The 26,443-nt window shown below is 39.3% G+C and overlaps 3 protein-coding genes across 15 annotated transcripts; 1 reads left to right on the top strand and 2 right to left on the bottom strand.

Moving 5' to 3' along the window:
• Positions 1–362: 362 nt before the first annotated feature.
• plcxd2 (phosphatidylinositol-specific phospholipase C, X domain containing 2) lies at positions 363–9,112 on the bottom strand. 2 transcript variants are annotated; one of them, XM_076888078.1, is made up of 8 exons: positions 8,625–9,112; positions 8,241–8,377; positions 7,938–8,057; positions 7,205–7,258; positions 6,949–7,104; positions 4,730–4,840; positions 4,430–4,608; positions 363–2,652 (listed from the first exon to the last, which is right to left on the bottom strand). In XM_076888078.1, the coding sequence occupies exons 1-8, from the start codon at positions 8,725–8,727 to the stop codon at positions 2,493–2,495; spliced, it is 1,020 nt and encodes a 339-aa protein (XP_076744193.1). In that variant the 5' UTR covers positions 8,728–9,112; the 3' UTR covers positions 363–2,492. The 2 variants fall into 2 exon arrangements, with proteins under 2 accessions (XP_076744193.1, XP_004546548.1); XM_004546491.4 differs by having other exon boundaries at positions 4,478–4,608.
• Positions 9,113–9,547: 435 nt separating this feature from the next.
• mak (male germ cell-associated kinase) lies at positions 9,548–22,202 on the top strand. Of its 9 annotated transcripts, none has more exons than XM_012917914.4 (16): positions 9,548–9,873; positions 11,598–11,985; positions 13,031–13,085; positions 13,923–14,044; positions 15,085–15,167; positions 15,925–16,057; positions 16,239–16,410; positions 16,955–17,122; positions 17,864–18,106; positions 18,289–18,491; positions 18,687–18,826; positions 19,033–19,179; positions 19,996–20,079; positions 20,773–20,892; positions 21,180–21,275; positions 21,375–22,202. In XM_012917914.4, the coding sequence occupies exons 2-16, from the start codon at positions 11,882–11,884 to the stop codon at positions 21,536–21,538; spliced, it is 2,034 nt and encodes a 677-aa protein (XP_012773368.1). In that variant the 5' UTR covers positions 9,548–9,873; positions 11,598–11,881; the 3' UTR covers positions 21,539–22,202. The 9 variants fall into 9 exon arrangements, with proteins under 9 accessions (XP_012773368.1, XP_004546542.1, XP_012773367.1 ...); XM_004546485.5 differs by having other exon boundaries at positions 19,993–20,079; XM_012917913.5 differs by lacking the exon at positions 15,085–15,167 and adding an exon at positions 14,498–14,577 and having other exon boundaries at positions 19,993–20,079.
• On the bottom strand, positions 22,149–24,742 carry tmem14ca (transmembrane protein 14Ca). 4 transcript variants are annotated; one of them, XM_023155489.3, is made up of 5 exons: positions 24,619–24,742; positions 24,033–24,117; positions 23,802–23,903; positions 23,418–23,505; positions 22,149–22,369 (listed from the first exon to the last, which is right to left on the bottom strand). In XM_023155489.3, the coding sequence occupies exons 2-5, from the start codon at positions 24,106–24,108 to the stop codon at positions 22,312–22,314; spliced, it is 324 nt and encodes a 107-aa protein (XP_023011257.1). In that variant the 5' UTR covers positions 24,109–24,117; positions 24,619–24,742; the 3' UTR covers positions 22,149–22,311. The 4 variants fall into 4 exon arrangements, with proteins under 4 accessions (XP_023011257.1, XP_004546541.1, XP_076744195.1 ...); XM_004546484.4 differs by having other exon boundaries at positions 24,622–24,698; XM_076888080.1 differs by having other exon boundaries at positions 24,678–24,698.
• Positions 24,743–26,443: the final 1,701 nt, after the last annotated feature.

Genomic DNA, 26,443 nt, shown 5'->3' with positions numbered 1-26,443 from the left:
TAAGGCTGGTTTTGGTTAAAACACTTCACACCACAGATGTACCAGAGATTTAATGAATGGAAACCCTGATTACTCATATGTGAAACCACTGCCTTGCACCAGTTTAACACACGTGCCTTGTAACCAGAGAAAATATTTTGGCAACTGAGGTAGATGAAGGAAGTTCTGAACCTGGTAAGAGAGAAATGACATGAGAACATGTGAAGTGGCACAAATACCACTGCTTAAAGTGGCACAGTTGTAGAACTATCTCAGCTATGGTGCCCAACCAGTTTAGGGGAGCTCTGTGTCAGTATTGTCACCTTACTGGGTAGAGAGCAGCTTCAGAACAGCAGTCTTTATAAACGGCTGGACAGAAAAAGTTAATACTGCAGGATTTTATTAACATCTGAGTGATTACGCTTAGATCGTCTTCTCCTTTGAAACCTGGGAAGCCAACAGGGATACAGTTAAGTGAGAGACTAAGGGGAGAGCAAAAGACAGAACCAATCTAAACAACAGAGGAATGCTCTCAGCTCGAGCTGCTGCTCGAACTGCTGCTCCCTGCTCTCCCACTTGCCTACAATGGTATGTGTAATTACTCCACAATTAAAGTGCCTTTGCTCGTCTGTGTGTGGACCTCGCAGTGCCTGGTGACCACACTCAACCTTGTCAACAATGTGGCCTGGACACACCAGGCTATTTGACATAAGTGAGTCGGTGAGTGACAAAATGAGGACAGGGTTAAAAAGTAAAACAACATTTCCCTTTTAGATGATGATGCCGCTGCAGGAAAAGGCAGCTGTTCTGATCGCTCTCTTGCAACAGGTCCACCTGCTACAATTTTACAACTTCAGCTCTATTTGAACTAAATTCTTCCCTTTTGTTTCAGATCTTTCATGTCATCTACCTTCATTTAAAAGTCTATTTTTGTTACTCCTTCCTTTCTCTTTATATGACATTTCCTGTGCTGTCTCATTTTCTTCGCTTACTCTAGTCTGACCACAAGAATGCAGGGTGACTGTCGTTGCTCTAGTCCACGCATGCATAATAATCACTGGCCCTGACAGGCACACACACAGACTGTAAATCACACTGATGCACATGCACACTATCAAACAAGCAAAAACATTTAAGACCTCAACAGTTGGCATTTGGTTTCATTTTAAGCATAACAGTTTTTAAATGAACCCTCATCCACATGTTTGCATATACTGTACACAACCATATACTCTTCACTTCCTTTCCAACATACATTTATTGGGAGACTAGTTCTATTTCTGCACATTTAAGCACTGTAAGAGGAAACAGACCAAGGGGGAAAAATACGATAAACATAAAGATATATATAGCTATTTGTGTGTATTTGTATGTGTTTTGTGGGAACTGCGGCGCAATTTCCACCCATACTGGGCTTTTCCTATGCAGTCCTCCTAAAGGTGCCATAGTCCGCATTGCTTGTTAAATTCAGTAAGTAATGAGAGAGCAGCTGGCTTCTCTTTCATTAAAAAAAAAAAAAAAAAAAAAAAAAAAAGGCATTGCTTAACATATAAATAAAAATACCAAGAAAAAAATTTAAGTATGTCTTTTTTTCCCTCAAGTTCATTTAATTACTGGAAAAAGACCAAGTCTACATTTAACAAGCCAACCCTAACTCACTGGTCCAGTTTCAACAATCATTAGTATGTTGGAAATACAAATGAGTTCCATTGCAATCATATCAAGAATTTCTTTTCACACAGAGTTTATCTTGTAAACAAACAAAGAAGCTATCCTAATCCCTTGCGTGCAGTTCATACAATAGTGGCTAAAATGCCTACAGACAGCATTTTAACATGCAATTCTGTCTCTTATCTTAACTTACAAAGTCAGTAATTTCATAAGACCATTTAAAAATACAAATAAACCAAATTCACATCTGTAATATTGATAAACCATCCAAATGAACTTCCACATAAGCACCTGAGAGGTTAAAAGTCATATAATCATGCAAGGGAAAATGTACAGCAGCTACCAATCTGGTGACCTGCCTGGCAGTCCCATTTAGTAGCAAATATGAGATGTATTTCTAGCTTTCCCTCAAAAGGGAAAGCAGAAAAAGGAATCTGCAGATGCAGCCAGAACTCCAGCATGACACGACTCAGTCTGCCTTATGAAGATGGTAAAAAAATGCAGCTGGGCATGCCTGGTTTTCTCTCATCTGAGCTCTCACTTCTTTCCCTCTTTTGGACTGTCTTCATAGAACTGAGGCTAAGAAAGTCATCTACAACTTAAAATCAGACTGAAAGTTAGCTGACGAGCTCCTTAAAAATGGAAAGGCTTTATTTTAAAGGACCCAAGCTCATACAGAGTCCATCCCTGCACATCTTAATGCTGAGTGTCCTTAAGCAAATACACTGAAGCTCTACCAGCAGCACCAGAGCCGTTTGTGAACAATATAAAAAGAGAGGCAGGGAAAATTTGCCACTAGACTCAAAGCCACCATGTCAGTCTTCCTGGTATGAAAACGTGTGTCATCTTGGTTTGCGGTTCTGTTCAGACAACAGCAGGTTATTTAGCTTGATTACAATGTTGGCAAAATCAGTGAGGTCCACAAAGTCCGAGGTGATGATGTTGACTCCGTCCACCCCTGGCTTCTGAGCCTCAACCCAGGACATGATGGTTGGCAGGTTTCTAGAGCCAAAAAGGAAGAAAGTCTGTATCAGCAAGCAAAGCATTACGGCAATTATTGTTGCACCGAACATCCTGCTATTTAAATTTGAATCAAAACCAAAATCATGACCTTGCAAATACACACAAAAAATATCCACTGCCAAGGTTTTGTCTTTTAGTTTTATAGTTATGTCTACATCACTGTCAAAAATCTAATCAGTAGTTCCTTACTTAACTGTTTCTCTTTCTGCCAGATTTCATTAAGAGCTGTTGACTGACTTTTGAGATATGTCACAATGTGGGAGAAAGTGGACATATTGGAGAAAGAAAATTAAAGGGACGGACATTTTTGTCCATCTGTCAGGGAGACAGTGCTTTGCCCCCATTCAGAATCAATGCTTTATATATTTTAGTTCCTGGCATAGACACATACACAGCGATGCTGTAGCCGTATCACTTCTAACACCCTCTGATTCTTCACTATGTTTCAGTCACCAGCAGAACAAAACCAGGAAGTCACATTGTTTATCCAGCAGTGATAAACAATCCCATTTCCTCGGAAGTGCAAAATTAGGCTACCTCCTGTCTCGCCGTAGTGTCTGTTCAGAAGTTTTATACCCTGATATTGGTGCCCAGTGGCAGATGTAAGGGCATAGAGAGTATAATACCCGTACATCAAGTCAAGACTTCCACTGATGATAAAAAAGCCAGATGACAGCAAACAAATAGTGAAAATCATATGCCTTTGCTTACGAAGAATACAATCTCTTAAGAGTTATGAAAAGTTTTGATTTATGCTTTGTGCACTGTTTTTTCCCCCGATTCAGTCAATATAATGATAGATGCAAAACATGTTCTTATAACTTACTGTGTTACAGGATGTGCTCTAAGATCTGCAGTGTTTCTTGCAATGTAGTTTTTCAATATTTTTAGAATTTCTTCTTTTTCTGGCCTTTTAAGGCATGTGCAAAGCCAGCGTTTGACTTTGTTCCATGCATTTCATTAGCACCATTAACTCTATGCTGTGGTGTGCTGGGGGAGCAGCACAGCAAAGAAGGACTCATGCAGGCTGGAGAAACTGATCAGGAAGGCTAGCTCTGTGGTCGGCATGAAGCTGGACACTCTGGTGACAGTGGCAGAGAAAAGGACATTAAAGAAACTGATGGACATTATGGACAATGCCAGACATCCTCTGCACACGGCCATTAACAACCAGAAGAGTCTGTTCAGTGACAGGTTGCTTCTCCCAAAGACAAGAACTAACAGACTTAAAAACTCCTTTGTCCCACACGCCATCAAACTGTTTAACTCCTCCCTGGAGGGGAGAGGGAGGGGAAACAGGAGGACAAAGGAGGGGGGAACAACTAAGCTGTAGTGCCTCTTCACCTCACTGTGCAATACCTTTTGTGCAATACTTTTGTAAATAGTCAACGGTGCAATAGACTCAATACTTGAAATGTGCAATTCACTTGTATTTTTATTTTTATTCCTATTTATTCTATTTATCCCCTTCGTATATTTTATTTATATTGTCTCTGTGTGTGTATATATATATATATATATATATATATATATATATATATATATATATAATTCTGTAACTCTGTAACTTCTGTCGGTGCTGTGCTTTTTTGGAAATCGAATTTCCCAGAGGAACCCACCCGAGGGATTAATAAAGTTCTATCTATCTACTGACCTCTACTGGCCACAAACTATAATAAATGAATGAAGATGAGCAGTAGAGGAAGCAGTTATTCTTGAGATTTTTTTCAGAGTTGTTAGGTTAAAACTGTCATACAAATATGATCCATGATTCCCTCTACACCATCCAATCGCAGTCACGGACCTCTCCACCAGGTAGCTGCGCAGGCCCCAGAGCAACCCCTTAGCCACAGTGTTGACAGTGGGAGTGAGGATGGCCTGGGATACATGGAAGGAACCCTGCTTGTCTCTTTCCTTCAGCGTAGTTTCCAGGAACTAGAAGGCAGAAATTTGAATGAATAAATCTCATGTGAAGAGAATGCATTTAAATATCTTTAGTTAGAAAAAGAACAAAATGGAGACCGCAAGAGATAAAACACGATTATTATTTTCTAACCTCTATGAGCTTGATGGGCTCAGTGGTGTTTGCCCAGGGAGCAGGGATCTTGTTGCCAGGCCACATGACAGGAACGCCTTGGGCTGAAGGATGATGGTAGAACACAATCACCTGTCAAGAGAAAAAATAAATAAAAGTTGGTGATCAGATGTCTGCAGACAAAAAGACTTCAGGCGAGTTCTGTGATCCATTTTGCAGTGCAAAACATAAAGTACCCAAAAATATACCCCCCCCCAAACCAATGACCCTAGCATGGTGAAACACCTGACCTCAAAGTTAGTGAATGATTACAGATAACTGAGCATTCATGGTGGTATCTGCATGTTTCACCCTTACTGGAGATTTAATATTCAGCAGGAAATCTATGTTGTAGCTACGTCATAACCACAAACCCCTCTGAAGCCCTATGCCATGGCCTACGAGGTAACCTCTGCACCTCCCTAGAAACATAAGTACACGTTGGGTCAACACAGTCCACAACTACGACCACAACAATGAGCTGGGAGTGAGCAGGTAAAAAAGTCCCAGCATTTTGGGGGTTTTGTTTCTATCAGCCGTATTCAAAACACTGGGACAGGACCACAAGGTAACACAATTCACCAAACACAAGCACAAACACCAGCAACGATGTGCGCCACTGATGTGTCTACAAAGAGTCCTCGCAGAAGTCTAAATCTGGGCTTATGTGTAACTGGAAAAATATCTGACCAGAACAGTCTTCATCCACAGTGACAGAAGAAAAGTCAGAAGAAGTTTGAGTTGTGGGTTTCTCATAATGCCAAAAAAGAGTGAGGAGGAAAGCTGCCCTTTTCACCTACAAACTGTGCACTTTGTGCTCTACTCTCACTGTCTGCCCTGCACTTCATCTCCTTGTTCTTTGCCAACTAAGCCAGTTACAGATTAGGGTCATGGGAACAGGAATGATAGTATCTGAACATAAACATGCACTGACTGTAGTAATGTAATGCAGACGCAGAAGTACTCACACCTTAGCTGGAGGTAAGAATATGAAAGAGTAATATTGGAGACACCAAAAGACAAAGAAAAATTGAAACGTTTTTAGCTACAAAAATCTGGAAGGATAAATGTAGGTTAGTTTATGAAACAAGTGCTAATAGGATGATACTTGCCACTAATTCTTGCCCTGGAAAATCACAGTTGGAAGGGATTACCTGTGCACAGAGGTCACGCTAACACACCGCTACACGAACACCTGTCTACTCCTTTTACTTGTAGGTGTACACCACATTTCAAAGGTTTGTGGAAGTCACTTAATATGTGCTTTTTATAAATATCAAACTGATTAGAGATAGGGGACCCTGGTGGTTAGCACTGTTGCCTCACACCAAGAAGCTCCTGTTCAAATCCAGCATCTGGTCACAAACTTTGGAGTTTTTATGCTCTCACCATGTCTGAGTGGGTTCTCTCCAGTTAGTGGGTTTAGGTTAATTGGTAACTCTAAATTACACATACCCACCTCTCTGTGATAGTTATGCAACAGTTCCAACCAGGGTGTACCCCTGTTGGAGTCAGAACAACATGTGTGCTTATTACTTGGAGCATCTCACCATGAGTCCAAGTTTTGAGGAAATGGATCAAAAAGATGAAAATCTGTGAAATGTGGTAAAAGTGAAGGTGCTGGAGGACTGCTTGGAGTCACGTGACTTAAGGAGATCATGAAAAAAGAAAAACTATCACTCCATTTTGCAATACCTTGCCATAGCCTGTGACACCACGTACTTGGAACCACTTTCCTCCTCCAAAAGGCCAATGACCCAGACATAACTCCAAATTGCAAGAACTATTTAAGGAATAAGTTAGCTGACTGTCTGCACAGTGAATGAATCTCAGCCCTGCTGAGCTGTCATGGGTGCAGCTTAACACTATAGCCAAAAGAAAAGTACATGAAACCAGTCCCACTAGTGGCAGCGCCCTAATAAGGTGTAGGCTGAAATGTTCCCAGATGACTTCTGTGAAGGCCAAAAGCCTGCAAGGCTATGATTTCTAAAGATGGGAGATTATTGGAAAAAGCAAAGCTGAGTTTTTTGTTTTTTAAATTGTTGTGACTTATTTCTGTTCACTCTGCCACTCATATAATGAATACAAGTATGATATTTCATGAAAACATTTGACAGATACATTTACCTGTTGCTACATACAACAAGCACACAAACATTTTTGCAATAAAGGCCGTCAGTACTGATGCAGTCTGATCGCACCTGGTATTTCTTCTCCCAGAGATAGTCCAGAGTGACGTTCTCCACCGCACAGTTATTGCACAGTTTGCTGCCAAATACTTCTTGGAGCATGCTGATGAGGTAAACGTGGTGCTCTGCCTCCATTGCATAGTAATGGTTAAAGTCCAGGAACACCACCTACATAAATTAAACATCAAACATAATCAGTTAGTAGTGTAAATGTAGCTCATTTATTTACATGTTTTATGTTTAGAAATTTTTAAAATGTGCTTCTCACCTCTTTCCTGTGTCTGCCCAGGAAGGAGCTGATTTCTAACAGGCCATCCCTCACCTTTGTGAGAAAACAGGGTGAAGAGCCAGAGATCAGGATACAAATTTACAAATCTTAAAGTCTCTCAGTCATGAACTGATGCAGAAAGGATACTGTTCTTTTTAAAAGTCAGCATATTAGAACGCCAAAGAGCAGCTTAAATATTTTAGTGAGTGCGGCACTGCAAAACTCCACCAAAATATTTCACAAAATAAAGGTTAATAGAGTCAAATATCAACCTGTATACAGTTACAGCTGCTAATGCCACTGACATCAGAAAATCTTGAATATGCATTTCTTTATTAAATATTCTTCAGTCACATGGTCAAGTTATGACAGAATCTTTGTAATCAAAGAGTTCCTCGTGTAGGGAAAAGAATCACCCATCTTTATAGCTAAACGTTACCCTCTGATCCTTGCTTAAGGTCATCTCTGCCCACTATTAGCAACATCAACTGCAACACAGTACTAGAAGAAAACAGTTACTGTTCATACTGGGAGAAAATGAAAGCTTGTATTCAAATGTCATTTTAGCATTCTAGGACTGGAGCTGGCACAAAAGCATTCAGCACAGAAGGAAAATATCAGATTGTGACAGATTAAAATGAAAAATGTAACACATAAAAGTAAATGAGGGAGACCAGCTCAACAGTCACAATAACAACCCAAAACGGCAGTAAAAGTTTACTCCTCCGCTCACCTTGTGTCCAAAGAGGCCATGAATGAAGTAGATTTCATTTCCAAGCTCGCCTGGTTTTGCGGACACCCTGAGGTCAAAGTAGCGAATTCCTGCATCCAGCTGCTCCTTAAAGGTCAGGTTCTGGCGACACAGACCACATCACATTATACATAATAAGAAGCTGAGAAACACAGACACTAGACTGTAAAACACAGATCTGAAAAATGTACCATTTAGGCTAATTTGTGTGTGTGTGTGTGTGTGTGTGTGTGTGTGTGTGTGTGTGTGTGTGTGTGTGTATTGCAGTGATTTTGAGTCCAGTACCTGTGTCATGGACCACCTCACCATGACTTTCTTGGCTAAGACACTGAACATGGTAGCCAGATACTTAACATAAACCTTTTGATCGGGGCCCACGGGAGCATGCACATCCACCCAAAAAGTGAAAGAGTCGTGAGAGCCTGGAAAAAAGAGGGAGAGCTGCTGCTGGTGATGGAAAATTAAAAATTGAAATCGAAATCAAACAAGAAATCAAGGTGAAAAAAGAGAGGATTCCGTCTGCATCAGTAGGTGATGAAGGAATCAGCAGTGTTTTCCCCCCTGTTATGCTGGGCGTGAGGGTGGGGTTAGGTCTATTTTTAGTCAACATTACCACAGTACATTTTCCTTCTTCCGTTGACTAAATATCTTTACGCTTTGTGGACTCACCTGGCACCGCTAGATGTTTGAGGGGCATGGCACTGAGCTTGGAGGGGAGCGAACCCATCCAGTCGGCATGGACATTGCCGATCCCCGCAGGTCTGGTCTTCATATCGGGAGCCGCCTGTCAGCAATAACTCCCTCAAGAGACTGCTCTCTGGTACTGATGCACTCCTGGTGAAGGATTTCCATGCGCTCCCACCATGTAAAATCTACCATAGGTCATCTTGGACTGTCACGATCGATTTTGCGCTGCTTCGATACGCATGATTTCAAGTCCAACCGGTTTCGTTGCCAAGTATCTGGGAGGAAAACTGTACCTCGTTGTTGTCGGTTGGACTCCAACCGGCAAACCGGCATGCCTTGACAAAGCCAGCGGGCAGCTAACGATCGCCGCAATCCTCTTAGGGTGAAATCCCTCCTCCCCTCCCGGCAGGTTGAACACACTACCGCACTCGGCAAACCATGACATTTAGGACGGGTAGAATGCCACTAAGGCACTAATTAGCTCACTGATCACGTGACTGACCAGGTGACAAATTACATAAGTAACACTTGTAGTCTACTTCAATATTAAAAACCATTTTATTAATTTTTTTGTACGGATGAACTTGTTATGTAATTTGTTTTTTATTATTAGAATATTATTTCCTACACAATAAACACTGAATAAACATTTTTAAACAACCGGTGACATTTTTGTTCCGCTAATGTGAGCTGTAGGCTATGTACATGCCATACGAAGTAGATTTGTACTATCTATGTACACTATGTATCTATGTCACTCTACAATTATACAGCGTCATCTACTGGTGCAGTCCTCGAATTGCGACCAAGTCGTGTTTTTTTCTCCTTATTCGAAAGAACATTCGTGTTTTGAAAAAGTAGAATAAAATAAAGAAATAAATAATAAAAATCTTGCGTATAGCTCTCACTTTAGTTATCTATTTGTAATTCAAAATATTTTACATTAAAAAGAGTCCACATTGAACAGGCATCCCTAAGTTACGCTAGAAATGTTAGCCTATTTGAATACAGGCTATTAACGCCATACCTCTCAAAGGACAACAAAGACCATAAAGCATTGCGGGCGCCGTCTCCACACTTGGTAGCTACAAGAAGCGTCGCGGTTGTGTGTACGTTTCCATGGGGAGAAATCACGCTCACACGCACGCGCTCACCTTGTAAGAGCTTCGTTCGTTTTATCTGAAGCTATCAGCAGGACAGCAGCCGAGGAAGGGACTAACGACCCTACATGGTGAGTTTAAAAGTGAGGGGAAAAAAGAAGAAGGGACACACAAGAAAGAGTCTGCACTAAATGGTCGAGGAACTGTACTGTTAAGTCTGATATGTCAGCAACAAATGCCAACTCACCTTCTTTTCCCGATAAAATAGCCTGCTTAATATTTTTACATTAAGCAGTCTTAGCTTATAGCTTTAGCTTTAGAGTAAAGGTAGTTGATTCGTTTCATGGAAAGACTGCTGGGGTTGAATGCGTGTGATAGCTGTTAGTTAACCAAAAGTTAAGAATTATGTGAGTAGAAGTATTGGTTTCTTTAACACTGCCTGTAGACGTGAGCTTTTAATATCGTCGACCTTGATTAGCTTTCTAATGTCACGTGGCCTGGATACATCCTAATTCCCTTTAAATCCCTTCACAACAGATCGCCATATGCGACTGAACCCTCCCCTTGTTTTGTTGCTTATTTTTACTCAGTGACAAAATGTGACATTACAGTGTCACATTTTGAAGGTCTTAGTTGTATCATATATTAATATTTTTTGTAATGATTAATATGTTACACTGGTTGCATAATGACTCCTTGAGGAAAAGTCAAATGGCCAGAGCAATTGTTTTCCAGTGTAATTAATTAGGGAGTCCCTATCGCACTAGCTATATAAAACTCTGTGTGCTTATCTCACAGCTTATTTTAAACATTCAAGCCACATTCTACAGAAAACATGTGTGATTATGATCCAGCTGCGCAAACTTGCAACCTACAAAAGAAGATAGCTGTGCGTTATTTCCGAGAAGAACACGCAGTTTGTTAGTTTCATTAAAGTACGCTGCTTAGCACACCTATTAGACCACCACCTGCTAATTTCTAAAATGGTTTTTTATGTTTCTATAATGGTTAATCCACTATTACAGAAACATCATTAAAGCACACACACTTTAATTAAAATGATCATTTTAATTCTAAATTATAATGATTGTCATTATTCATTCATTTTCAATTTACTGTTTTACAGAAAAACAGGGTGAAATAGCAAAGCACATTATTATTTTTTGAGTAAGATGCCATTTACAATTACAGTTATTTACTTGCATTCATGAAGAGAAAAATTTGTTTTTAGCTTTTGTGTTATGTATGATTAATCTCTGACTTCTCAGAGAAGTCCAGTATGCAGCTAAAATATGTTATATGTTATTTGCCTAATAAATAACAATTTTATTTTTAGGTTTTGGACAGATTTCTAAAATATTTTTGTGTTTACTTTGTTTTCTTGATGAAATGACAGGTCGTCTAATAAATTTGTTAGGCACTGTATATTAGTTGTAATTGTAAGTTTTTTGGGAGGTCTATATGGCTGAATGTACATCAGGCCAGTGATTACGATGGCCTGTGGCGTCATTCAAATCCTCTTGCCAGGCAGGGTGCTTGGGCAAGGTAGTGGATACCGATAAGCATGATGGTGATGTAACATCCTATTTACATCCCTGTTGGCCTAATCTGACTAGGGTTGGCTTTGTCATCTCCCTTGGGTGGTCATGTTGAAGCCTCTAGTGTGACACACACCTAATCCTACCACTGAGGGAAAAACAAGAAGTAGTCTTAGCATGTCTTTGTTTTCGCATTGTTTAAAAATCCTGGCCGACAAGAGTTTTTTGGCATGCTATTGGATTTATGTGATCTTTTGTGTTTGCGGTTGTATTTATTGCTGACAATTTTTCATGTTTTTCTGTCTCTTGGCTGTTAGTTCAACTGCGTGACCGAGATCCCTACCTTTTTACATGGATCAGTTACTGCAAAATGAGCTTTATTAAACTCCCAGGATTGGCTGACAAAGACAAACATTGGCCAAACTACGATCTTTTCTTTTGGGAAAAAAGAAGTGAATTCTGGCTGATGAAACAAAGACTGAACAATACTTGAAGGAAGAAGGAGGATATTTGATTGATGAATCGGCTGTGTTTTTCTACAGCCCATCTCACACAATAATAAAGTTAGCTGATAAAGAGGCTGATGAAACTGTTTTGAGTAATGATGAATCGCTACACCACCCTGAAGCAGCTGGGTGATGGCACCTATGGCAGTGTGATGATGGGAAGAAGCAATGAGTCTGGAGAGCTTGTAGCCATCAAAAGGTGAGGATGTTGCTCATTCTTTAATTTTTTGGTTGTCTCTCCCTATTCAGCCTTTATAACATATTAATATTATGAGATTTATTGTTGTGGTGTCATGCAGCCCTATATTATGTACATATTTGATCAGCAATGAGTCTTAATAATGTCAAAATAAAATCACAATCTTGTTTGCACTATAGTAGATATATAACTAATGCTAACGTAGATCCCCTATTGCTACCAAAGAGCCTTTATACTCACAAAACATAGTGAAAAATCACATTTCTATCAAGTGTTTGTGTATCTGTTAAAGTTTTTACATGTAGATGTTGATTTTTTATTACATTTTTTTTCAAATTTGTGATGCAGAAAGAAATTGTTCCCTTTGAAATCAAAATATGACTGTTTTCATTTTACATCACAGCCTTTTTCTTTGTTGTTCTCTTTAATGTTTGTTGTGACACTACGAAACAGATGTGCTGTAAAGTTAGAAACCCCTGACCTGCCATCACCAGGACAAACAAACTACATTGCTTTGTTTCAGCAACATAGCAGCAGTGTTCAATAATAGATGCGAAACTGGGGACGTGCGTCCACTGGTTGATCATTTGGTTACCATGCAAGACAATACATGTGGTGACGGTGAAAGAGAGTGAAAGTAGAGGGGTGTGTCAGGTTGCTGACATTGTGGATAGATATCGGCTCATTCTGTAACTCTTATGTAATTCCAGAAGAAAGGACAAGTAATGTTGATCAGAGAACCCAAGCGTATAACAGGAGGTGTGTTGTTTTAAACAAACACACATTGGATAACAGTGAAAAAGCAGAGTAGGTCATCAGAATCAGAATATGTTTTCATTTTAATTTAAGTACAGAAAAATCTTGATTAGAATATTTATCACATTACATTCATCACTTTTCCAAGTTACTGATGGAGATGCACAGAGGAGTCTTGTAAATGCTGTAATAAGTAATAATAATGTTTATTAATAGATATGGCCTGAAAAGATTACATATATGATGATCTGATAATAAGATGTATACATTCCTTAATGGTCTTCCATAGAATGAAGAGGAAGTTTTATTCATGGGAGGAATGTATGAACCTAAGAGAAGTAAAGGTAAGCATGGTAATATTAATACACCTGTTTGAAGCACCTTATAACAGCATTACTCGCAGACCACTGTTGCATAGATTGACCAATAGATAGATATGTTCACGCAAATGTAAATTGTCAAAATGTATAAGAGTACAATGGAAAATTAAAAGGTGGCATTCCACTACTACATTGTTAATGCATTAAGAAAATCATTGATTGAATGCACTCACTGGCCACTTGAGGTATAGCGCCTTCAAAAAAGTGCTAGAAGCATTCCTCAGAGATTTTGGTCCATATTGACATGATAGTGTCACAGATCATGCAGTCTGGCTTTTCACATATGACCAATAATTCCCAGAGAACTGCCAAATATTTCCTCTTTCTGACCTTTCTCTGTAAACTCTGTAGATGGCTATATGGGAAACCCCCCGGAGATGAACACTTTCTGAAATACTCAGATCAATCCATCTGGCACCAACAACCATGCCACGTTCAAAGTCACTTAAATCACCTTTCTTCCCCATTCTGATGCTCAGTCTGAACTTCAGCATTGAGTTCCTGCTATGGGACTGGCTGATTAGGTATTTGTGTTAACTATAGGCTGAACAAGTTTACCTTATAAAGTGAGCTGTGTTTAGTATAAATCAACAGCTAATAGAAGCCAGGGCTTACACACTTAAATGAAGCCAAGGAAGAGCAATTCTTGTTATAACCATGCACCAGTGGAAGTTGCTACACTTCATCAATTAGTACATTAACTATTTTGATATCTGTATTAAAAGTGTTCTTGTTATATACGAAAATTTTCGCATTACATGAGACAGTTTTTCTTATCTTTCCAAACATGCGTCACCCCAGTCGCTGAAGAAGCTGAACCACGCGAACGTGGTGAAACTAAAAGAGGTTATTAGAGAGAATGACCATCTCTACTTTGTCTTTGAGTACATGAAGGAGAACTTGTACCAGCTTATGAAGGACAGGTAAGAAAAGAAAAATCATGTTTCACAATACAAATGTTTGAAGAATTTGTTTAACACAGTTGTGTAGTGTCATTGCCAATTGGCCCACACACTGATTAACACCAGATTGATCTGATAGGCTCTAATGGTTGTTATTTAAGTCTGTCAATATCATCCTCTAAAAGCTTTGTAAGTCCTCTATATCAGGCTCTCTCTTGCAAACAGCTGCCACCTTCTCTGGGAGATGCCCTGATGTTTTTGCTAGTGTGAAAACCTCCTACAGTGCAAACTTGAGGTTTTTTATTTGCAAAAGCAAATAAGTCAAAAAGACATTTAATGTTTTAAAGCTGCTCAGATTTGTGGTCAAATATATTTATTTTACCGATTACTGTATAATGTAAGAAAGAATGGTGTTAATGTTATGTTGCTTTCATTAACTGGCTCATGGGAGGTATATCGATTTTATGTTTACAGAAAAAAATTGTTCCCTGAGTCAGTGATAAGAAACATAAGCTTTCAGATTTTGCAAGGCCTGTCGTTTATTCACAAACATGGTAGGTGTACTGTGTTTTCTTCATGACCTGAAAGCGTACGAGAGTGTGGGTTCATACTGCAAGATTCACTGACCATTTCAACTGTCAAAGGCATGTCAATATTTAAGAATCTCGCAAGCAAACAAGGCCATCATACATTAAATTATTTCAATCAACGATCAAAAACTCTTGTAGTATGTGAACCCTCCATAAATGCCTTGCTTCAACACTTGTTTTACTTACTGGTCTGTATCACTGCTGTGTAAAGAATGGATGTATGGATGACTTATTCTATGCATGCACACTAAAAAGCACTCTAAACATTTGACTCTGATTTTTTTTAATCAGGCATGGTGTGATCAGCTAAACAAAAGAAAAAGACCCTGGTCATACAAACCTTTGCATGTTTTAATGTGCACATGTGCTTCCATATATCCAAAATGCAGACTTTTCCACTTTTCTTTCTCTTAACACTTTGATTTCTCTTCTCTTCCATCTTTCCTTCCTTTTCTATCTGTTTGCTGTTAGAGAGAATAAAATGTTCTCAGAGAATGAAATTAGAAACATCATGTTTCAAGTGCTGTCTGGGTTGGCTTTTGTACATAAACATGGTAAGAAGCTTTCCTTGGTCATCCTTTTACTCATTCAACAGTAGATTAACCTGTAGTTTGTCAGTTTGGGTGTATGTGATATTTAAAAAGTCTTGTGGCCCTTGGGTAGACCAAAAGTATTATATTGCACATGCATGTGTGTGTGCTATGTTCTCTATTGCTAAAAGGTATGTCCTTGTATTTTCTTAGTTGTTTTCTGTAGCAGCGCAGTCCAAAATGTATTTTATTATGACATCAAACTTTATAACTCCTTAAGCTACACTCGATTAATCAAGAGTCATTTGGTTTTGTTTTACTTAAATGGGTGTCAGTGTAAATCACATTTGGATTATATGCCATTGTTGCTACTGCATTTAAAATCTTCCATCATAGGAAAATATTTTGCATCAGCAGAGTACATTTTTAGTAACATGACATGGACTGCCTTTTTTTCAACATCTGCACGAGTAATTTTAATATTTAATGTTACTCCAAATTACACTGTTATTGTGTGACAGCTGCCGTACTGAAGCACTGTAGCCCTGGTACTTGTATATTTAAAATGATGATGTTGAAATACATTGAGCTCTGAATACAAATGCCTGTTAATGTTACAGGTGAGGCAAACATTCACCCATTCACAAGTAGTTCTGTCTGAATTATGAATAACATTTTTATGTATTAGATTTAGAATACCAGGAAATAGTGCCAGTCTGTTGTCATGATTTGAGTGGAGTCTATTAATGTAGCTAAAAGTTTGATATAAACCTTTGTACAGGTTTCTTCCATCGAGACATGAAGCCAGAGAATTTGTTGTGCATGGGTCCAGAACTGGTCAAAATAGCAGATTTTGGACTGGCCAGAGAGATCCGCTCCAAACCTCCCTACACAGACTATGTATCAACGAGATGGTGAGAGGAATTTCCACACAGTGGTACACTTTTAAGATAGAAAAGAAAGCACTGGTTAGAGTGAGCTAAGCTAAAGTTAACATGATGGTTTTTATGCTTTTTTCATTGGACCATATGGCCATGTATTTTTACACTGACTTTTACAAGCTGTTTATCTAACTGCTCTTGACTGTCTGTCAAGGTACCGAGCTCCGGAGGTCCTGCTCAGGTCATCTACCTACAGCTCTCCCATTGACTTGTGGGCTGTGGGCTGCATCATGGCCGAATTGTACACACTCAGACCTCTTTTCCCTGGGAACAGTGAAGTAGACGAGATATTTAAGATCTGCCAAGTCCTGGGCACCGTCAAAAAGGTGAGACCAAGGTGAAAGGAGAGAGGTGAGAATGCTTGAGCTCAGTCGGTGAGCTTATTTCATGTGTTCAATCATTAATACTCTAAACTTATCAAGTGCTGAATTTAACTGAAACATTATTCCTAAAGATGAAATATCTATACTTAGTGTAGTTAAATCACATTAGAATAAATAATATGCAAGCCTACTTAGTTCTCTAAGGTCTAAAGAGTTTTAAGTGTGGTTCATGCTGAACAAATTGACACTTGATTAAAAAGGCTTTCCAACACCATCACTATTAACTCTGTTTGCAACCTGCTATAACCTGGCCAGGAGATTAGTCTGTGACATCAGCCACAATTCACAATACGGTTCAGTTTTATTTACGTGGTGTTGGCTCATAACAGCCGCCACCTCTAGGTATCTGACGAGGTAAAAACCTTGCCTCAGACTTTTGCTATTTTAAACTATTAACATTTAAAAAGACAAAATAAAAATGTCCAGAACAACCTTTACACAGCTGAATAATGATAATATGTAATCAACTGATTGTGTCCTCCATTAGACCGACTGGCCAGAAGGTCACCAGCTAGCAACTGCCATGAACTTTCGATTTCCTCAATGTGTGCCGACCCACCTGAAGACCCTTATTCCAAATGCCAGCAATGAGGCTATTACCCTGATGAAGGACCTGCTGCACTGGGACCCCAAAAAAAGGCCCACTGCTGCACAGGTAGGCATGTAAAGTCTTACTCCAGGCTTAATTTGTTCTCTTTAACAAAGACCCTTTTTAGCCTGTTGTTTAAAATTAATCTGTAACCTGTTCTCAAAGAAGCAGTTTCCATTGCAGTCAACACTCATCACTTCATGCAGATTATCTGTATTTTCACTGCAGGGATTTCACTGTTAATCCTAAACATTTTAAATAGTCTCTAAGCCATACTTCATTCTCAGTTCTGCTGCAAAACATTTTTCCTCTCTGCATATGTGCATACACATTATGAACATTATATGCCCATCATATTGTTGACTGTAATTTACACTCCAGAGAGAAAGTTAGGCCTAACACCGTTAGAGGGAGTGACAAAGCTTTTCCATTTCTACCTAAACAGCTCCCAGGTGGGTGGTTCTGTTCAGATGCACAGATGCACATCTAATTTTAGCTCATTCAGCTCTTGTCTGATTCAGATGGTGGAAAACTGTAATTGCTGAATAAAATACACCCTATGGTACACAGGGGTGTTTCTAAAATGCCCTGGGATTTAGGTTTGGTGTGCATGTTTTCTGTATTGTGCATGAAAACCATCCCTGCAAGTTTAAATGACTCAAGTTACACAATGATGTGCTTTATTTTGTTGTTTTTTTAAGTACAGACTGTGTATTATTCTTGTTTCTAGGGATATTCTTTCAGTGTAATTGAATATCCTCAGATTATTCAGAATAATAATCTGTGTTCCTTCCTCTCCTTTGCTAGGCCTTGCGCTATCCTTACTTCCAGGTGGGTCAGGTCTTGGGGCCACGCCCTCAGAGCCAGGAGGTCAAGAAAGTCCAGAACAGGCCGCTTGCTCAAAAACAGGCCTCTGAGTACAAAGTTGAACTGCAGCAGTCTTCCTCTGAGTCTAAAGCCTCCACAACCTCCTCCAGAAACCATCAACAGCCTCTGCAGCAGATCCCCTTACCCCAGGCTGAGAGTAAACCTGGAGGCCTCAGCCATGCAGTGAGTAGCTTTATTAAGTCAGATTAAATACTTGCAAAAAAAAGTTTTTAAAATAAAGTAGTCAGTTTGGAATAAGTGAGTACTCTGAAAGAGCAGAAGTTCTGGTGCAGATGCAGAGGTTGAAAGTAGAACTTAATTCAGCAAGACTCATTGCCCAAACGTGACATTACTATGTTGTGCAGAAGGCGCTGGGCAGTGAGAACAATGCTGGTGGCGTCGGGATGGGTGTGCTGAAGAGCGGTCGCCGTCGCTGGGGCCAGACAGTGGCCAAGACCTCAGACAGCTGGGAGGAATCTGATCGTTCAGAAACATCCGCCTCCAACTCCAAGAAACCCAGCCTGGTGAATACAGAGGAGGAGAAGAGCCCCAAGGACCAATGTCCACCGTAAGCTTAAGAAGAGTGGAAACTTTGCTTGGTGAAGCATTTGCTATGCTATGTGCTGCTATACTATGTGCTTCAGTTTATAAATTACAGTATATATGTAAATAAATATGCAATATTGAATACATTTCATATTTATCATACATTCCACAACATCCACATTTATATTCAGAACTTACTGTAATGCCTTGTTTTCAGACACCAGGAGCAGAAACCTCTATACTCCTTCAGTACCGTTACCAAGCTACCAAACAATGTAAAGACTGGCCAAATGGACTCTAATCTTCCAGGATCTGCGGCCCGCCAACACTATCTCAGCCAGTCTAGATACTTGCCTGGTAAGACTAATATGTAGTCTTATCTGTATTGTTTAAAATAGGTCATTGCTTCTCTGGTTACAAATAAATAAATAAAAGTTTTCATTTTTTTTATCATGGTTTGAATTATTATTATAAAATCCAATTGCTTGCATTTTAATCAGTTTTGTGAAAATAGCACTTTCTGAGGGCTAAATTTTTAATCTTGTAATTTTGTTGGCTTTAAGGCTTGATCAGCAAGAATCAGACCTCCTCTGGAGAAAAGGAGCTGACTGGCATGACACTGCGGGACCTGTGGGAGAACTCCTCAAACACTGTAAATAAACCACTTGGTCCTATTGGGGGAGGATTATCTGTCACCAGAGCCAATGCAGGTAAAGACTGATGATGTCTAATGCAGCAGTGTTAAGAGGTTTGGCATAGTGCACAGTGGACGGGACTCAAGTTTCCAGATTTCAGTAACACATTGAAGCAGCCCGACAGCGTGTAAATATTTTTGTAATGTACGAAGGCAGAAAAATACAAACACATACAAAAAATATAATATTCAAGCATTGGGTTTGACAACAGACAACAAACCTGCTCACTCAGTGGATTAAATAATGACTACACCATGACTTGCTCTGGAAACCTGGCGGCTGTCAAATTCACCTTGTGTTACATAATACGACGGTGTCCTCTTTCTTATACTAAGGTTCTAAGTGCTGCTGATGAAGCTAATATCACCTGGTCATTAGTTATGATAAAGAGTTAGTGAGCCTAGGCATGTGCGACTTTGGAGACCTAGGACACCATAAATCAATTGTCATGTAGGCAGGCACACAGTATGCGTCCCTCGTCTTCTCTCTCTGCTGCTGTCTCTTCCTGTTACCTCGTCTCTACCTCTCCATTGCTTATTCATGAGATTAAGACTGTAGGTATAAGATCAAGTGTTCCCTAAATGGCCTGCAGCTGTAGACCCCTCCCCCATCCATTCTCCCAGCACTGTTTGTTTTAGTGCTGCTCGCCTGTTCTGCATGAAAATGTGTTATTTAGCATGAAAGTTTTTTTTCTTTTTTTTTCTTTTGAAAAAGCAAAAATGCTTTCAGTTTCCCTTCTTCGCCTTTACTTTATTGTTTGTCTTTTCTCCTTTCTCTCTGATCCCATGCATCTCCTCCAACTCTACTTTTTTTGGGCCATGTGATTAGAAGATACTGCTGCAAAGTGTTTGGATAGCCCACCAGACAAAACTGTGGTCAAAGAAAGAATACTGCAGAAAATTGATCTCTCCAAAGGTATTTAAGTGAGACTGGGTTTTTTGTTGTTGTTTTGTTTTCATTTGATTTTTTTTTTTGCTGTATTTCGCAGCCTTATTAGTTATTTGGAGTGCAACCTTTCTGAAGGCGGTATATAGAATAGCTTGAGGATAAAATCAAATAAACCAACAACCAGGGTGGTGGCTGATGCTGTAGCAAGTTTCAGATATTCAAACAGCCACTTTGCATGTGAAAGAAACCGGCCTCTTAAAGCTCTGCGTGAAACTAGGGTGTAAACATGCAGGTTAACATGAGAACGAAGAACTCCAGTTGCTTAACAGAAGATAAATGATACTACAACCACAACATCTTAAGGGAACAATGAAGCTTTTGAGTAATTATGGAGATAAAAATCTCTGACTGGTGGTGGAGAGACTCGATGGTGTTCTTTGAAATGTTGAATGACAATCAATCGACCCTATTCCTCCGCTTGTGCCCCTCGTGGGTATGCGGTGGTTCCAGTATGTCACGGGTGTTCACACATAAAGTTAGTGGTCGTAAAGCCACCTGTGAGAAGATCTGTGTTTTCAAGATCAGTTTTTTGTGTTTTTTTAAAAATGTTGCATTTTAGCAAATAAATACTGGTTTAATAAATGCTGGTTGGACATCTGGGTTGTGCAATAATAAGAAATTTCAGACCTTTGGTTGAATTCTGTATTTATTTTCTTAAAGGGAACTTTGTGAGCACCAAGTACAACCTCTCTGGTGGTTACATCTCTTCATTTCAAAAGAAAGAGGTTGGCTCAGTGGGACAGAGAATCCAGCTTGCCCCCTTGGCTGGCCAGCATGCAAGTAAATAACTCTTTTTTTTCTATATAAACCAAACAAAATAACTTGTGAGACCTTTAGCCAGGTACTTTTAATCATTTATGTTGCTCTGAGAGAACAAAAAATCACTCTTTCCCACGTGTCTGAGAGGTTGCTCTGTTTCTCTAATCATAAACATTAATTCTGGTATTATAGTTGAACTATTCTGTTGTATGATCGTCCTGTACTCTTTTCTAATTTCCTCTGTTTAAACCTGCATCACATTTACTGGGAGTATGTTTCCTTTCTTTCTCCCTTTTCTTCACTTTTAGTAAATCTTTCTTCTTCTCCTGATAACATAAAAGACAACCCAAAATCTGCAAAACTCAAGCCCATATCCAACTCATCATTAAAAGAAACTGGTGAAGGTATTGCCATTTTCAAATAGTTGCTGTGTTTTTTTTTTTTTTTTTAAAGCATCACCTATAAAGACGCTGGTGATTAAGAGAGACATTTGTTTTCTCTAGAATATGAAGCCTGGAAGAGGAGGACAGACAGCTCTCAGATGAAGGGCAGCAGTTATTCATCAGCACTGGGAAAAAACTCCGGAAACCTCCTGACCAGAGCTCCTGCTGTGCAGCCCGTCCATGGGAGGGTCGACTGGACATCCAAATATGGCGGAAACCGGTAGTTTGGGGGAGCACATGCTACAAACTACTACCGCTTGTTAGTCTTTGGCGAGCAATTGAATCCTGAGCAGGCTGCTTAACTATGCTTAGGCTCAGATATCAAGGTCGACATCCCACGTTCTTTGTTATGTTTATACAAGTAGCACCGAACTGTATGTGCATTGAATCTCTGTGTTCTGGAGATGATGGTTGCCATGATGCTTAACCAGGACCGGTATTGTCCTCAAGACAATCCCACTGCATCCTTCAGATACAGTGGGAGCCAATTTCATTGTCATTGTTTGGATTTTTTCTTCTTTCTTTTTTTAAAGTAGGACTCCAGCACAGCAATTCAACTTTTATTTAACTTTAGATTTATTTTTCTCTAGTTTCATATTACAAAATGTCTTTAATGAATGGTTCCTGTAATGTTGTATCCTCTCTGCTTTTATTCAGCATGTAGTAGGTGACACAAAAAATCCAGAGTGTCATAAAAACACAGCAGACTCTGAAAACTGTAAGGGAACTGCAAACCTCTTTGTAATATATCAATGAGTAAGCTGAATTTTTTTTTAAACTTTTTTTTAACAAATAAACAAGTTCAAAGGTGCATTCACTGAAAAAAGACAACTATTTACTATATAAACAAGAGGGTACATTTATTGCATAAATCTACACTTTTTTTTTTTTAAACAAAAGGACATGATTCTGGGCATAAATGGCAAATGCTGAGAGGGTGCTTCTGAAAAGAGCCACAGGAGCTGATGGGAATTGATATTTCAACATATTAACTTCATCAGGACTGTACAGGTTTCTGGAGCAACGCCAAGCTAAGCTTCCCCACCATCAGAGCACTGAAACAAAAGGATTACATTAGACCTCATTCAAAGAGCCAAAGTATACAGTAAAAAAGAATACAGATTACTGGAAGGGGGGGAATAAAATCCTCTGTAAAATGTGGCTTTCTTGGCTACAATGTAATATATAAATAGAAGTGAGGACAAAATTATTAGTGCCTCGATGATATTAAACGTTTTTGTGATAATTTTTTTTGTAAATGGAGCAAGGGATTTATTAACATAGCATTTCTAAATATACTAGCCTTCTTTAGAAACCATAAATTATTTCTATTAGCACACAATAACAGAATTATTTCAGAAAAAAATAAAAGTTACCAGGTCAATATTAATGCTCCCCCTGACAACTGACATGTGCAATGACATGCTTTAACTCTGTAATGCTCAAAGACTGGAAAAATATCAAGTTAAAACTGAAGGTTGTCTTTTTATTTACACAGTATAAAAACTTCCAACGGTTTGAGCTGTCACTTGAGAGAGCATCGTACCAAAAACAAAAGAAATCAGTTTAAACTTGCAAAAAAAAAAAAAAAAAAAGAAAAAAAAAGTTGTTAATGCTCAAAAAGTAGGCGACGGATACACAAAGTTATCAAATGTCAAGAACTGGCATGAGAAATCTCATCAAGAAATTCAGAAAGAGCCACACAAGGCAGAACAAGCCTGGCAGAGGTAGGAAGCGAACGATTTCAAAGACTCTGGGAAGAAAACTAGCAAGCTGTATCTAAAGACCCCCAGAACAACTGCTGAGACACAAGTGAATGACTCAAACAAGTCTGAAATTATGGTCTTAAAGAGGACAATCGGTAGAACCCTGGTTTCGGACTAAGAAATATTTATAATAATCAAAATATTATAAATAATAATATAAAAATAGAAATAATAATCGTTTGGCCATGGTAGTTTTTGTTTTTTGTGAAATAATTTTGTTTCTGTGTGCAAAGTAAGTAAAATAATATCCCAAAATCAAACTAAGATATTTGGAATAATACTGTCCTCATCTGTGGTACTTGATAACAAGTAATGGCTGATTGGACTTGTACCAGACCTTGCTACAGCCATCAGACCAGCTGGCATGAACTTCCTCGATCCATAAAACCGCTTCCCCATGATACCAGTCAGTGCTCCTGATGCAGCTGGCAGACAGCAGGAGACGGAAAAGGTTAGTGAAGGCACTTGCAATGAAGACATTAGATATTCAGAAACCATTTACTTACATGCAGAACATACAGCTGCTGTGTGCAGTTTAGTATGTGGGTCCACATACTAAACATTTTGAGTGTATTTTTTTGGTCATAAGGCATAATAGAGTTATTCAATTAACATTCAAGACTGCGGCTTAAATGGCACAGCAGTGTTCAAACTTTACAGCTTTTTCTGACATGATGTTTTTCATAAGCTGAGGAAAGAAAAAAAAAAAAAGTTTACTAACCTAGTGACACCCAAACATTTTTAGGATCATTTGAGACCTGGTAAGCTCCAAAACCTGCAAAGCCCCCAAACAGCAGCCCAGCAGCTAGGGAGGGAACACTGCCTGACAGAACAAACATACAGGAGGTCAGAACCTAGGAAAATATAAACCAACGAGACAACAGCACCAATAGTAACACTTGCTGTTACAGAAATGTGATTATTTAACTTAAGTATTTTAGGTAACACATACCTGCTTTCACGTAACCAATGACTCCTCCAGATGCTACAAGCGTGGCGTATCCATATCCTACCCAATCCACAGTCATGTTGGACACCTGTCAGGACCACAGCGTGAAGTTATGAGAGTCAACAAACACATTATTGGCGTTGCACATCGATTATTCAATTAAAACCTCCTCCTGGTGTGAATCTAATTTGACCTACTGGTGTAAAAATACTTAAGGAGCTGTCCGAGTCCTGCAACACAGAGCTGTCACTGAGCATTAACGGAACCAACAGAAAAAGTGAAAACATTGTAGGAATGTTCCCGCTGTCACACACCGCAGCCGTAGTTTGTCAGCTTTTGATCAGAAGTCGTTAAAGAAAAAAGGGGCGTGTGTGTGTCTGGCTTAGTAGATAAGCCAGACTGCTTTACTGAGCCTTAGCACAAACTAGCATCACTGCTGCACCACACACTCAGAAGTTACACAATATCGCCGAAACCACTGTTAACAGTCACCCCGTAAACTTTGAAAGTAGATTAAATCTTAAGCAGCACTCTAAAACACTGACACTGTCGACTGTGGAAGCGGAATTAAAATAACAATCCGACTTACAACCTTAGTCGTTCAGTTTGTCCTCTGTCTGCCACTGACATAAACAGTGTGGTACCAACCAACTGCAGCTTGTTCTCCACCGAGCACAATTTATTGCTGCACTGTACGTTATGCGCTCGCGGATGCCGCATACGTAGGCTTACAGTTCTGAGCAGATCTCTTTATGTTGTGAAACACATACGGCTGCGCATAATAATAATAATAATAATAATAATAATAATAATAATAATAATAATAATAATAATAATTATTATTATTATTATTATTATTATTATTATTATTATTATTATTCTGTTTTTTTTTTATCGTTTATCGTTGCAAACAAACACGACCGATGACACTTAAAAGCTATTTAACTATTTTCTCTGCGGAATCACTACTGACGATTTATTGTCCTGTACTCTCCATAATAAACCGAGTCCTGCTTACTTAACGTCGTCGTATCATGTCAACCACTGAATGCGCTCAATTGAGTAACCCCAACGCCACTCGGAGCTATTTTATGATAATTGACGGCCACTAGATGGCGCCACAGGATTATATTAGGTTGTGTTTCAAGTTCAAACTACACCCCTCACAACAAGAGCTTTTTTTTCAAATAGGCATGTACTTTGATTTGCATGCATCCGGAAAAAAAATGGTGTCTTCTGTTGGGTGACTAAAATGATCAAGTTTAAGCTTGACAGACTGATTAAGGTTAATCGGAATCAGAATCAGAAACTTTATTGTCATTGTCACAGGTACAACGAAATTAAAAGAAGAAACACAGGTGAACACAGGCACTCAGCGTATTGCTTGTTAGAAATGCATTTGTAATATTTGCAAACGTTTGTATTCCTCACAATTCGTGCAATTTCATGTAGCCTTTCCTTTAAAGCACCTGTGTTTCTGACTGGCATCGGCTCTGCAGATTTACTTCCTGGAATGCTCCCTGCTCACACATTCTCATTTGGTTTCAATTACCTGCATATTGACTTCAATCCACCAGCCGCGCTTCCTCGCTCTTATCCAAAAGCAAGGTGGCGCTATAACACAAGTTATCTTGTTTAGAGAGCAGCCTTTCTAACGTTGGGCCCGAAACCGTCTCAATTGAAAAATATAAATAGATAAATAAATCACGAATTTTTATGAATATAACCAAGCTTGGAGATCTTCGCCAGTAGGACACATCCAGCAGGAGCTAGAGCGTGGCTGTGGGAAAAGAATATTTGTTGCAAACTCAGCATTTCTACGAAATTATTTACCAACTTCATAACTTCATAACGTTTGGGGGATAGGAAAAAGTGCTCCTGTCTTTGATCAGCCTTTTTTTAAAGAAGAAGAAGACGGAGAAGAAGAAGAAGGAGGAAGTCTTTCTGCCATTTCTAGCAATGAGAGAAGGACGCGTAAAATACGCACCAAGATCTGTCTGTGTATTTAGGTACACTTGATAATAACAATAATGATTATAGCAATACTACTACCACCACTACTACTACTACAACTAATAATAATAGTAATAACAATAATGATAATAATAAAATGTACAAGATGCCTGAGGCGCAGTCGTGGCTATCGCCTTTTAAACACAGCTGGCGGTTGGGGAACATTGCCGGAGGCCCGGTGCTGTGTGCTGCTGGTTGAAACTAAGCCCTAGACCGGCTAGATATTCAAAAGGGACCCCGCTGCAGAACAAGAGTAACCTACTCTCAGACAGCTCTGCTTTAAAACTTCACTCCTCCCTTGCGCAGAGCCCCAAACAATATTTCTGATTCCCCCTCCCCACCTTCCTCTCCTTTGTCCAGGCCTGGTAAGGTCTATATAGCTGCAGGTATTGTGTGTGCAG

This window comes from Maylandia zebra, linkage group LG9 (assembly GCF_041146795.1).
Source record: "Maylandia zebra isolate NMK-2024a linkage group LG9, Mzebra_GT3a, whole genome shotgun sequence".
NCBI lineage: Eukaryota > Metazoa > Chordata > Actinopteri > Cichliformes > Cichlidae > Maylandia > Maylandia zebra.
This window is presented reverse-complemented; position numbering and strand designations above follow the sequence as displayed.